At 35.6% G+C, this 13,423-nt stretch overlaps 1 protein-coding gene across 7 annotated transcripts in view; it reads left to right on the top strand.

Annotated features, from left to right (window-relative positions):
* The window catches only part of Myo9a (myosin IXA), a 184,060-nt gene that overhangs the window by 123,566 nt on the left and 47,071 nt on the right, over positions 1 to 13,423 (top strand). For 4 of the 7 annotated variants that reach the window (XM_031343709.1, XM_031343708.1, XM_031343711.1 and 1 more), the window contains 2 exons: positions 1,845 to 1,926; positions 2,441 to 2,656. In XM_031343709.1, coding sequence (XP_031199569.1) covers positions 1,845 to 1,926; positions 2,441 to 2,656 — 298 coding nt within the window. The remainder of the gene's footprint in view (positions 1 to 1,844; positions 1,927 to 2,440; positions 2,657 to 13,423) is intronic. The other 3 variants (XM_031343713.1, XM_031343714.1, XM_031343710.1) reach the window with 2 other exon arrangements.

Genomic DNA, 13,423 nt, shown 5'->3' on the forward strand with positions numbered 1-13,423 from the left:
ATGTTTGGGATCAAACCTGGGACATCATGCATGTTTATCAAGCACTAGGCTTACACAACTGACACTCATTGAGTCATCTTCCCAGACTTCATTTATGAAAGTTAGGTAAAAGATTTTTAATGGAAAACAATTAACTTATCAATTAGTGTTGTATGTTATTGTCTATTTTGAACTAGTCTGATGCTAGTAGTTAAGTCATAACTCCTAAGGAGTTTGAAGTCTAAGGATGAGTTTTAAAAGTCATAATACTAAATTAATTATTGCCACAAAAATATAGGTACTGTTCAAATTTTCATCAGATTCTGACAGTCTATTTCTATATAGAAATTTAATGGTAAAACAGTCTTGTCACTTTTTTTTTTTAAACAAAATTAAACTTTCACAACCCAATATTATAGTATTTGTATTGTTTGGAGCACACTTCATTTTACTTAATAACAATTCTTATTCTGCCATTGTTCCAATAGGGACATCCCAAAGTAAAACAAGATCTTTATTACTATCATATTTTATGATTATATAAAAAGCCTGTTTCTAAGACAAGAATCCTAAAGATGGAAGGGATTTAGAATTTTTATTTTCTTATTATTGAATTGACTTTGGTTCTTTTTTTAAAAAAAATTATATATTTTCATTTTCTTTGCATTGGTGTCTTGTCTGCATGTAGGTTTATGTGAGGGTGTCAGATTGTGAAGTTACTGACAATTGTGAGCTGCCATGTGGGTGTTGGGATTTGAACCTGGGTCTTCTGGAAGAACAGACAGCACTCTTAACCACTGAGCCATTCCTCTAGCCCCTTGACTTTTGTTCTTACCTAATACTGCTGTTACCTTTCTTAAATGTATGCCACCATAGTGGAATATATCCAGTGATTATCACAGGGCCTTTATGAATTCATCATGCATGTAGATTCTTTTTTTTTTTTTTTAAAGATTTATTTATTATTATATGGAAGTACACTGTAGCTGTCTTCAGACACTCCAGAAGAGGGCACCAGATTTTATTACAGATGGTTGTGAGCCATCATGTGGTTGCTGGGATTTGAACTCATGGCCTTCAGAAGAACAGTCAGCACTCTTAACTGCTGAGCCATCTTTCCAGCCCGCATGTAGATTCTTGATTATACCATTGATTGGATAAAAAGAATAAATCTGGGGACTTGAGAGGTGGCTCAGTAGCTAAGAATACTTGTCATACAAGCAAAAAGACCTGAGTTTGGATTTCCAGAGCCCATGTTAAAGCTGAGTGTGGCTGCATACATCTGTAACCCTAGTTCTGTGGCCAGGGGAGACAGGAACATTGCTGGAGATTTCTGGCCAGTCATTCTAGCCAAAAAAAAAAAAAAGAATAAAGAAAAAAGTATACTCCAGGTTCAGTGAGAGATCCTATCTAATGGAGACAGGCAGATAATAAAGCAGGACACTCAGTATTGTTCTCAGCCTTCCACAGGATAATGCACAGACATGTGCAATTGCCTACTTAATATGCATGTGTGCATGCCTGCATACACATATACATACACATGATATGAGAAAAAATATAATAAATGAGATACTGAGATTGACTAAGATTTGGAATTATTTATAGAATTTGCTAGACTTCTTTGACTTGTCCTGTCCTTTTAAATTATAAATCATAGCAGGGTGTGGTGGCACAACACTCAGTAGGCAGAGGCGGGCAAAACTGAGCCCAAGGGTAAAACTACTTGGTGAGTTCTAGGAGAGCAAGGGCTATGTAGAGAGACACAGTTTCAGAAGACAAAGACAAACAAAATTGTAATTCATGCTATACTTTAGGAATATCTACTAGGAATTGAAATGAAATCCTGTTTATTTTATTTAAAGTGTACACAGTGGAAATCCTCAAGTCCACAAACAAGATGAACCAGCTTGGAAACCTAAATTAGCAGGGCCGGGGCAACGAGAGGTAAGTATTGGATCTTATTTAACTTTTAATTAGAATAGGTGCACAAAAATTTTGGAATTTACTATTTTTATAGGTAGAACACCATATCTACCCATTTATTTTGTTTTTGTTTTTTTCAAAAACAAGGTATAGGCTAAGTCTTTTATAATTAGGAAGGTGTGTACTAGTCAAGAATGGTACCTTAAAAGTACAAATTATATTACAAGACAGAAGTTGCTAAGGCAAAAAAGGACAGTTTGTTCAGGTGATTTTGGTGTGACCTGTGGTACTTAAGGGTGACTTAGTTCACTACAGAGAAGAATAGTGTAGACTTAACTTGGATCCTTATCTGTTATTAATAGTAATGAGTATGGGTTCTTTTTGGTCCTCCCTGTTACTTCTGCTAATTAGGGCATAGGGCACGGTGGGGTGGAGGGAAGTTTCCAGACATTCATGAGCCCTCTTTCATTGGCATCTTCTCCCAAATTACAAAAACAAAACATTGTTGTGTTATTTGTTTTATCATTTGGTCAAGCAGGTTGCCAGACCGGCCCATAAAAAGAAAGCTCGAATGGCGCGGACGCGCTCCGATTTCTTGACTAGAGGTACTTTTGCCGATGGGGAGGGGGATACAGAGGAAGATGATTACGATGACATTATTGAGCCCCTTCTCTCCCTTGACCAAGCTTCTCACTCTGAGCTAGGGCCTGTATCCAGCCTGGGTCAGGCCTCTCACAGTGACTCCGAAATGGTAATTTTTACATCAATAAGAAAAAACAGCAAGCACATCTGCTTGGAGTAGTCTTTGCTAATCTAAAGCTAACCCTCACAGCTTTTTTCCGTATAATGGCTTGTACATGAGAAGCCTCAGTGAACACAGCAACAAAAGCTAAGTCTAATTTAATAGAACTCAAATAAGGGGCACTTTAATTGTATTTATCAAGTGATAAATTAGGCAAAATTAAGATTATTTAAGTTAGCACTGATGTAGAAATGTTGACCATTTTGCCTTTAAAGGTCTAGAGTAGGAATCATAAGTTTTTTAATTTTTATTTTTGAAAAGGACCAGATAATAAATATTTTAGACTTTGTAGATCATGGTTTTAGTTGCTTGAAGCTACTTGATCTTGACTACTACCATGTGAAAGCAATCATAGATAATAAGATGAAAATGGGCATGGTATTTTAATAAGTATGCAGAACTAGGCAATGGGCTTTATTTGACTTACTGGTCAAGAGTTTTCTGACCTGGTATATAGAGTAAGATACCTGTTAAATAAATTCATACTTTAACTGAAAAACTATTCACTTAAAAATTAGGGGTAGGGGAAGCTTTAAAGTTCCTACCTTCTCCTTTCTGGTAAGTAATAGAAAAGGCTGGGCGGTGGTGGCACATGCCTTTAATCCCAGCACTTGGGAGGCAGAAGCAGGCGGATTTCTGAGTTTGAGGCCAGCCTGGTCTACAGAGTGAGTTCCAGGACAGACAGGGCTATACAGAGAAAGCCTGTCTCGAAAAACCAAAAAAAAAAAAAAAAGAAACATGAATTTTGTATAATGTAAGTGGCAATTATCTCAAGTTCAAGGCCAGCTTGAACTATAGAGTGAGACCATGTCTTCCAAAGACTAAGATGGATATGATCACACATTTAGAAGGCTGAGACAGGAGGATTACCAAATTTTGATACCAACATGAGCTACATAGTTGAAGGCTATAGATTAGAAAGCAAAGTCCTATCTCAAAAACACTAACAGAAACAAGCATGTACATGCAAGCCTGATCTCTAGCAAAGTACAGACACATGCAATTTAATGAGCAAAATGTGTCATCCTGGACCAAGGCAACCAACTAGGTTATCTATAGTATGAATTTGTTTTAAACAGATATTAAAACATTTTAGTTGAGTTTGAATAAACCTGTACTCATTTTGGCTAAGAATATAACTTTATTATCATTTGAACCAAAATTAGGACACCATATTACATGAATGATTGTATTCACAGTTATCTTAGGGTGAAAAGTTTAGTTCTTGGGGCCAAGATAGTTGCTTAGAAGGTAAAGTGCTTGCTGTTCAAGGTCCTGAGTGTAGACTCCTAGTACCCATGTATAGTACCAAACATGCTGGGATGAGCCCTTAATCTCAGAGTTTAGAGGTAGAGATAGAAGAATCCCAGGGGTCCTGTGGTTAGTCAGCTTTACTAAATAGTTAAGCTCCAGATTCAGTGAGAGACTCTGTCTCAAAAAATGGAGATAGCCAGGCATTGTGATATGTGCCTTTAATCCTAGCACTTGGCATTTTAGTGGCAGAGGCCATGTTGGACTACATATTGTCAGGCCAGGCTATCCAGGTTACATAGTGAGAGAAAGTGATAGAGGAAGACACACAGACACATGTACACACACTTTATTCTATGATTGTTCTAGGAAATGACAGTATAGAGACCATAATAAACTAAGTCTGTTAGGAACTAAAATAATTGTGGTTGATGAAATAGTTCTTATTTCCCTATATAAATTGGCTCTCTAATTATTAATGTCTGTTTATTATGGAAGATTCTTATGATGATCGTTGAGTCACTACATATTTGAGGTTTAAACTGCTTGGATTATATCTAGACCCAGTTAGAACTTTTCTAGATTTCTCAAATATTCTGATTGTATTCATCTCTTATGGAAGACTAGACTCAGTTTTTAAGTAGTAATGTGGAGGACAAAACAAAACAAAAAATGCAGGACATGCTCCGTGATAAAACAAAATGAGTTATAGAAAATTGCAGTTGGAAATGATCTGTACTCTTCTGTTAATTTGTATAAATAGAGCTCAGATCTCTTGACAGTAGGATTAAGTAACTGTTAGGAAGGTGCCCTATATTTGAGTTATAATAGTGAATATGTATATATAATGAATAATATATAATAGTTAAATTTTTATATGTAACAAACAAATCTAGATTTATTGTTTATGGAAGTACTTAGCACTTTATAACTGCTGCTTTGTTCCTGAGAGTTTCTTTTGTAACAATCCTTAGTCCTTTCAGTGGTAGAATACTCTTTACACTGGGAACTCTTGCTGGGATCAACCAGGAAGTTAGGCTTTCTGCTTGGAGCTTTTAGCTCCTTTTGGTGTTGAAGCCTCTGTTCACCTGCTTGACAGTCACTGCATGCCAGTAGTTGTAGAGCACCTTCCTGCACAGTGTGTTAGTCACTTCTTTCTTACTATCCTGTTTAGCCTATTTTAGGAACAGGTGGTGGTGCTGGTTTCTGGTGGATGCTTGCATGAGGAAGCTTTGCTTTGTAGAATAAGCTAGTAGATATTTACTGGAGTGGGGGTGTAGAGGGAAGGGAAGAAATGGTTTTAAAATGTGTTTCTTTGATGATTCTGAAAATGTGTCATATTCTAACTCTGATACTGTGATGGTCAATCTTACTGTTTACAAGGCGAATTTATTGCATTCTTAAAATGCATGTTTTTCAAAAGTGGATTTGAGTTCATTGGGTGCATGAATTTCTAAAAAATGGATTTTTTTCCTGGGCAAAATGATGTTATCACCAGAATTTGCTAACAAGGGAGCATGGTATTAGGTCTTAGCAGAAATGGCCATCTCTTCTTTTAGTTTTAAATTCACTTATCTTACAGGATTAAAACAATTGCAAATTAATCACCTAAAGGGAATTGAAATAAACACTACATTTGAAGATGGTTAATTAATAATCATTGATGTTGTAGGAGAGGGTAGGCAAGAGTTATAGTTTCCCACTGCTGTGACTTTTATCCTTTTTTGAAAGCTTTTTTCAAACTGCAGTTTAAATACTCTCTGTGTGCCTTTTCTCCCTTGGATTGTATATCTACCATATTGATATTTACCCAAAAAGAAAAAGAGCATATTCTGCTAAGCTACATTTTAAAGATAACTTCCTGTTTTAGTGTTTATTTCAGTATATCTTCTAGATGATGAATTAGTAAAATTGTTTATATTCGTTATTTGTGAGATGAGTTTAGGAAACATACATTTTTACACATAGTTTTTTTTACTACCATTACCCAGATTTAAACCACCTATAAAGTAGTGCTATTGTTGTGACATAGTTCCTTGTTAATTTTTTTTTCCTTTAAAGAGCTTGTTTTTTTAAACCATATTTTCTAATGCACTACAGCTTGGCAAACTTCACTTTTTGTTGTTATTGGTTTCATTTGACTTTAAATATTTATTTTCATAGAAGTCTGGAACATGGTTTTTTTATGGATTAAAAAAAATCCTTTGATTACTCCTCTCCCCTTATTTTTAAGATAGTGTCTCACTATAGCCTGGCTGGGCTTAAACTTGCTATAGTAGACTATGCTGGCCTAGAAGTCTTAGAAATCCCTATATTAAATTACATGTATTCACAAAGAAACAAAGCTCTGCTTCCCAAGTGCTGGTGTCAAAGGTCTGCCACCACACCCACTTGACTATTTCTTTTTTATAGATTTGTGTTTATTTTTAAGTTAGCTGTGTTCTAGATTTCTATAACAAAATTACCTGAAGTAACAACAAAAATGATAGACCTAGTGACGTGGCTCTGTTGCTTGGGTTCTATGAGGAAACAGTATATCCTTTGTGGTACCTGAAAAGAGAAAGAGTGTACCTTCCCAAGTTGTGGCCCAGCAACCTAATTCTTCCCATTGTCTATCTCATCTTTTCCAAAGAGGAATAATTTCTATTTATTATGGTTATTTTTCCATTTCCTACTTCACTGGCTTCTGCTTTTATCTTTATGTCTATAATACTTGTAATTGGTATGCATGATTAGTTTTTGTGAATTGGCCACAATTATTTGATAAAAGTACTCTGTTTATAGTATAAAATTTCAAAATACACCCATAATCTCACCCTCTTCCTTATGCTGTCCTTGATATTTTCATTATGTTTTGTATACTGATCTGTCTCAGGCAAAGAATGGTAAAGTAAATCCTCTATTCCTTTTTAATTGTGGCTTTTAGTATTTAAAGAGGCACTCTTGTCACATTTAATGCCCTTTATTTTTGGTTCTTGTTAGTATCTCCGATTCTCTTTCCTTATCACTTTCATTTAGTTGATATGACTTTGCTTAGCCCTTTATCTTATTCTCACTTAAAAGTTTTTTATAAAGTAGAGTCTTACTTTGGATAAAATGGGAAGTATTTTCCTTTTATGGGTGAGTCAGATCTTTTTTGATCTGATAGGTCAGTTAGAACTCTGTTTTTATTTTTTTAAAGATTTATTTATTATTATTATAAATGAGTACACTGTAGCTGTCTTCAGAAGCACCAGAAGAGGGCGTTTGATCTCATTATGGGTGTTTGTGAGCCACCATGTGGTTGCTGGGACTTGAACTCACTCAGGACCTTCAGAGAGCAGTCAGTGCTCTTAGCCACTGAGCCATCTCACCAGCCCCTCTGTTTTTATTTTTTAAAGGATTGTATCACCATACCTAACTTAGTTAGTTTTTAATAAGTAATACCTAATTAATTTGCATCTATGATACAACTACCAGTCATTCTGTTCTCTCATCTTCTTTATATCTGTTGTAGGAACTTTTCTTCTTTGTCAGAATATATAATTTAATATTTTTTTGTTCTAAGTCCCAACTTTGTGTTTACCTTTGATCTACTAAATTTATTTGCTTTAGATGAAGTTCTTCTAGCAGTCAGTAGTTACTCAGGAAGGACTTAAAATGCTCAGTTATATTAAGTCATATCTTAGTTATGGATATCTAGAACACTGCTAACTTATCTGACTTTTTTCTATAGCCTTGATATTTTAGGAACCATCTTGACTACTTTAAATCCATGATTTAGGGGCTGTAGAAATGGCTTAGTGGTTAAGAGCACTGGTTGCTCTTGCACCTGTGTGGCAGTTTACTACCATCCAGGCAAACCTACAGGCATGCACATTGTCATGCATACAATCAAAACTTTTATATACATAAAGTAAAATAAATATTTAATAAAATAAATCTGTGATTTATATTTTAAGTCAGTGGTTCACCACTGCTATGCCTAAATGTTGAAAATGCTGTTTTATACATATCTATATATAGTATTGTCCTTGCCCTTCTAATTCTATGTTATTTGTGATTTATTTGATCTTTTAGTTTGGAATGGTCAGACTTCTGTTTCAGGTGTAGGATATGATTTCAAGTTTATCATTTTAAATTAGTGGTCCATTATACCTACTAGACTCTTTCTGTATGTAAATTCTTGTCTTAGTTTTCTCTTTAGAGAAGTTATCTTTATATTTACTATTATTTTGTGTCTTGTTTAGTAACTTCAGATATTAGGAATAGTGATTTTTTTTCCTTGTCTTTGCCTTATCTTTTGACAGTTTTTGCTTTTATATCCTTTACTATTTTCCCAATTAAAATTTTGTGTTTTTCTTTCCCTCTTTGGTACCTTATAAATTATTTTCAAGTTAATTTTACTTTATTGATTACATTTGTTTTTTGATAGTTGATACATGTTTATTCTCAGTACCCACCTTTACTTATCTCCTTCCTCTCTCTTCCACTTCCGTTCCCACCTTCTTCCTTACAGATTTCCTTTCCTACATTCACTTTGTTTTGTTTTGTGCCCACTGACTTTAACAGACCTATTTTGTACTATTTTTTACACTATTTTGTAACTATTTTGTACACTACTGAAGACAATGACTGTTCCTTTTTTGCAACCTATCAGTGGCCAATGGGTTCATCATGGAGGGATTGAACCCTCCTATCTAAGATTGGTGGTTGACAGGCTCAGTGCAGACAACTCCTGCTATCTTAAGATCTTGTTTGCAGGTCTACAGAGTGAGTTCCAGGACAGCTAGGGCTGTACAGAGAAACCCTGTTTGGAAAAATCAAAGGGGGAAAAAAGAAGATCGTTTTATAGCCCTCCCCTCTTTATGCTATGCTCCTCCTTTAGATGTTTCATGAACCTTAGATGGGATGGTATAAATGTCCTGTTCAGGGTTGAGCTGTCAACTATCATTTATTCTAAGCCTCTTGAGTGGCAAGGAGACTCTTTAATCACTGCTGTTGACTGCAAAGGGAAGCTTTTCTCATTAAGGATGAGAATAGCTTTTGTCTATGGAAATAAACATGAATACTGAGAATACAGTTGAGTACCTTGCCAGTTTAGCTGAAAGACAATAGTGAGGTCTTCACTTACCTGTGACCTCAGCCATTCTTTTTGAGACAAGTATTTGTGTGTGTGTATGTGTGTGTATGTGTATGTGTGTGTGTGTGTGTGTGTGTGTATGTGTATTTGACGGGGGGGGGGGGTGGTGAGTGTTTCAAGACAGGGTTTCTCTGTATAGCCCTGGCTGTCCTGAAACTCACTCTGTAGATCAGGCTGGCCTCGAACTCAGAAATCTGCCTGCCTCTGCCTTCCAAGTGCTGGGATTAAAGGCGTGTGCCACCACTGCTTGGCAAGATAGGTTTTTATTATATAGATAGGACTGTATTGTAGCTTCCTCCCAGCCACGGGTTCTTGACCAGATTTCCAGTATCAGATATACTTTTTCCAGCAAGCTGTTCCCCTGATAGTTAGCTTTCATAATGTTAAGAACTATGCATGCTGCAGGTGTAGATACAGCATCAATAGTCTTATCCACCTGGGAACCCTAAGAACTTCAATACCAGTGTCAGAAAGAATGTGTCCACTGGTGTAATATCAACACACCTGTTATAGGTTGTAATGACTAAATTGTTTTGATTCTTATTTTGGTTCTGACTTGATACTCTATTTCTTAATTATTGCATCTTTGTATAGGGGTTGTATGTTTTAATTTATTCATTTTATGTATTTGGGCTGGTTTATAAGATTAAAAGATTATGAATGTCTTCTATCAGTGTAACAAAATACAGTTTCTTTATGGAAAGCCTGTTCTCTTTTGGTGATCAAGCAGTGTTTTTTTCCCCTTTCTCTTTTAACTTTTTGATTCTGGATTTTTAAGCTCTTTTTCTTTATAATACAGTCTCCAAAGAGAATTTTTCCCTATCCTTTTGCAAATTTACTTTCCTCTAGAAACAATGGCGTTAGCAATTTCAGGTCTTTTCCTTTATTTTCTGAGGCAGAAGTTTCACTCTGTAGTGAAGGCTGGTCAGATTCACAGCAGTTTTTCAGTGTTGACCTTTCAAAAACTGAGATTTCAGGTATGAGTTACTATGCTCAGCTTCTCTTTTGTGTTGCAGGCTTCATTTACTTTCAGTCAATCATAAGGCCACTGCCAGTTTTACCCTTTGTTCTTCTACACAGTTTCCTTAGACTGACTTTATTTTTGGTGAAAGTTTGTGCTGGGATTATGTTTCACTGTAGATCTGCAAGTAATTTGAGGTTTGCATGCATTCTTAGTTGCAATTGTCTACTAGGTTTTGTTATTTTTATTCTTGTTTGATAGTTTTTGAGAAAGTCACTATGTATTTAAGCTACTTGAAGATTGTATAGGTTGAATATCTTAAATATTCCTTTTTTTTCCCCCCTCTAAGCAATTTACTTGTTTGGGAATATAAGGTTATTTTGTCTTATTGAGTTTCCTCTCTATTGCTAGAATTTACTAATTGCAATCTTGTGTCATTATTTAAAATAGCATTTACTAGATATCAGAAATATAAGGGGATCCAGGAGTAGTGCACATCTCTAACCCTAGCACTCAGGAAGCAGAGGCAGCTGGATCTTTGTGAATTCCAGGCTAGCCTGGCCTATGTAGAGTGTTCCATGCCAGCAAGGACTGCATAATGAAACCCTGACTTAAAACAATGGAGCTAGGAAGATGCCTCAGTAGTTCTTGTACTGATCTAGCAGAGGACCCAAGTTCAGTCCCTAATAACCTGTGCCAGGCCACTCGCCACTCTCCACTGATTCTAACTACCGCTCCAGGAGCACTTGATACATCCCCACCCACCGTACAAACCTATGCTCACATACATGCAATTAAAAAAATAGAAAATGAAACAGAAAAAGAGTATGTGTATGCAGGCATCTTCTAGGGCCAGTACCAACAGTGGCTTGGTGGATATGGTTTCCATATAAAAGACCTTTGTGGTAGAGGCCCACCCTCTTGTTGAATTAGCAGCCACTGGCCCAGTTGGATCAGAGTCCACCTTGATGAAATCTCTAGGCACTTTTTAATTTTTTTAATTTATGGCAACATTCTGGGCACTTTTGCAGAGAAAGAAAGATACTTAGTTAGGCTTATAGTTCATATATCAGAAGAATTGCTTTCTCAATCCAAAGTATAGTTTTGCTCTGGTCTGATTTCCTAGCACAAAATTCATGCTTTCCCAGATCCTCCTAGAGCCATGGAGCACAGTCAACAATACTTTGTGTGTGTGTGTGTGTGTGTAATACATGAGTGCATGTGTATGCACTCGCATAGAACTTAGCCATTTATTCTTGGTGTCGCTCTTCAGTTATACAGTCTACATTAGTTTTTGTGTGAAAGAGACTTTGATTGGAGTGGAAATTCACCAGTTTGGTGGGGCTCGACAAACACCAGGGATCAGTCTGACTCTGCCTTCCCAGTGTTAGAATTATAAGTATGCATCACCCTACCTTGTCCTCCATCATCATCATCATCATTATCACCACCACCACCACCACCACCACCACCACCACCACCACCACCATCATCATCAAATATTTATGTTTTGGGGCTAGGTCTGCATGTTCTCATGCTTGCCTAAACACTTTATGGAATGAGGATCTGTAAGGCTTACACTTTTATTATCTTTATGAAATCTTGATTTACTTTCAGTATCTTGATTCACCTCAGTATCTGTAACCCATAATCAGTTAACTTCAGGTTTTTTTTCTGTAGCTACGCCAACATGTATATTCTGTGTTCTAAACAAGGATAAATAGTAAGCCTGCTGATTGGCAAACTCAACGAATTTGAACCAAAAATAAAGCCTCCACATTTTTTTTCTTGAGGGAAAAAAGTAATGTGTATGTGTACACACACACACACGCACACACACACACATGCATGAGAGATAAATGCCCATTAAGTCTAGAGTTAGATTAATATTTGACTTTAATGTTTTTTTTTGAGGAACATAGTTTATGGATAATGAATATATACTTTTGAATCACATTAAGTGCTACATCTTTCATCCTTCTAAAATTGAATGTATTATTGTATTGTTATTGGCTTGATAACTGGTTTATAAATGAGGTCTAGTGCATATAGTGACATGTGCAGATCTTCACTTGACAATGTGCTCTTTGAGAAACAACTATGAAACCCCTGTTTCAAGTGTCAAGACTTCTGTAACATCAACAATTTCATCTTTCACTCCCTTCTAGAACTTCATAGAAATGTAATTAGACAATATATAGAAGGAAGAATTATTTTTTGAAATGGTATCTCTGGAAGTTTGAGTACTTTTACATAAGTTTTTGTTTTTTATTTTCTTTTTCTTCTATGTAAAGTACAATTATAATTACTGTTTTAATATCCTAATTGAACAATTCAGTCAATGTAAATGGCTTGATTTTTTTCTTCTTTTTAAATATCATATATTCCTATTTTCTATTTTTCTTTTTAAAATTATATAGTTTACGTTGTGAATTTTTTCTGGTTAGTTGAAGGATTTTTTTCCCTCCCAGTTAATTTTTTGTATACTATGGTTTTCTGGTAATATTCCAGATCTGGAATATAACTATTGTAGAAACAGTTTGATTCTTTTAGGCCTTTCAAAATCAGTAGACCCAAACAGTACTCAGTTGAAGGGCAATTATTTTGACTACAGTAGCAAGTTCATTTTTGTGTACTACAGTGGCCTATATAGCACAGAGTTGAGTTCCTGGCTCTTGGCACCAGCATTATTACTAACCTTACCTTTAATCATTTCAGACCTATCCTTGGTGTTAGGTTGTCTTCACATACAACAGTACTGATTAGTACTAATCCAAATACGAAAGGAAATCTTTTCTATATTTTAAGATTTCTTCTATTATGTATAATAGAAGGAATCTTTCTCCTTTCTAATATTGTTTCTTGGTCACAAGGTTCTTTGATTGCCATGAGCTTTTATCTGCAGGTGTTCAGCTCAAGGAATCTAAAATTTCACCTGGAGTTCTCCACCCCCCTCTCTGGTTCATAGCACAGAAACTAGTAATATCTTGAGGTAGTAAGCTGAAGTAGATATAAGCTACCTACTTCTTACCAGTTGTCTTAAAAACTGTTTTGTATGTTCTTATGCATTAGACACAGGTTTCCTGTATGCTATATTGGCCACAGACATCAGTCTATGACAGCTCTGGGTATTTTCTGACTTGTGCCATAGCCAAGCATATCAAAAGGCTAAAGGATACTTTAATTGTACATTAGTGTACAATTAAATGTACTTTAAAGGTACATTAATTGCCAAATGAAATTGAAGTACTAGTTTGATATAAATTGTTTATAATTTAGAACATAGGTGGTGTTTTGGATTTTCTTCTGTGTAGCCTAGTTCTTTTAAATTTTGTATATGACAGTAATCTATAAGCCATAAATAGAATCCCCTCAAGGTACA

The sequence above is a fragment of the Mastomys coucha genome, unplaced genomic scaffold (assembly GCF_008632895.1).
Source record: "Mastomys coucha isolate ucsf_1 unplaced genomic scaffold, UCSF_Mcou_1 pScaffold23, whole genome shotgun sequence".
In the NCBI taxonomy this organism is placed as follows: domain Eukaryota; kingdom Metazoa; phylum Chordata; class Mammalia; order Rodentia; family Muridae; genus Mastomys; species Mastomys coucha.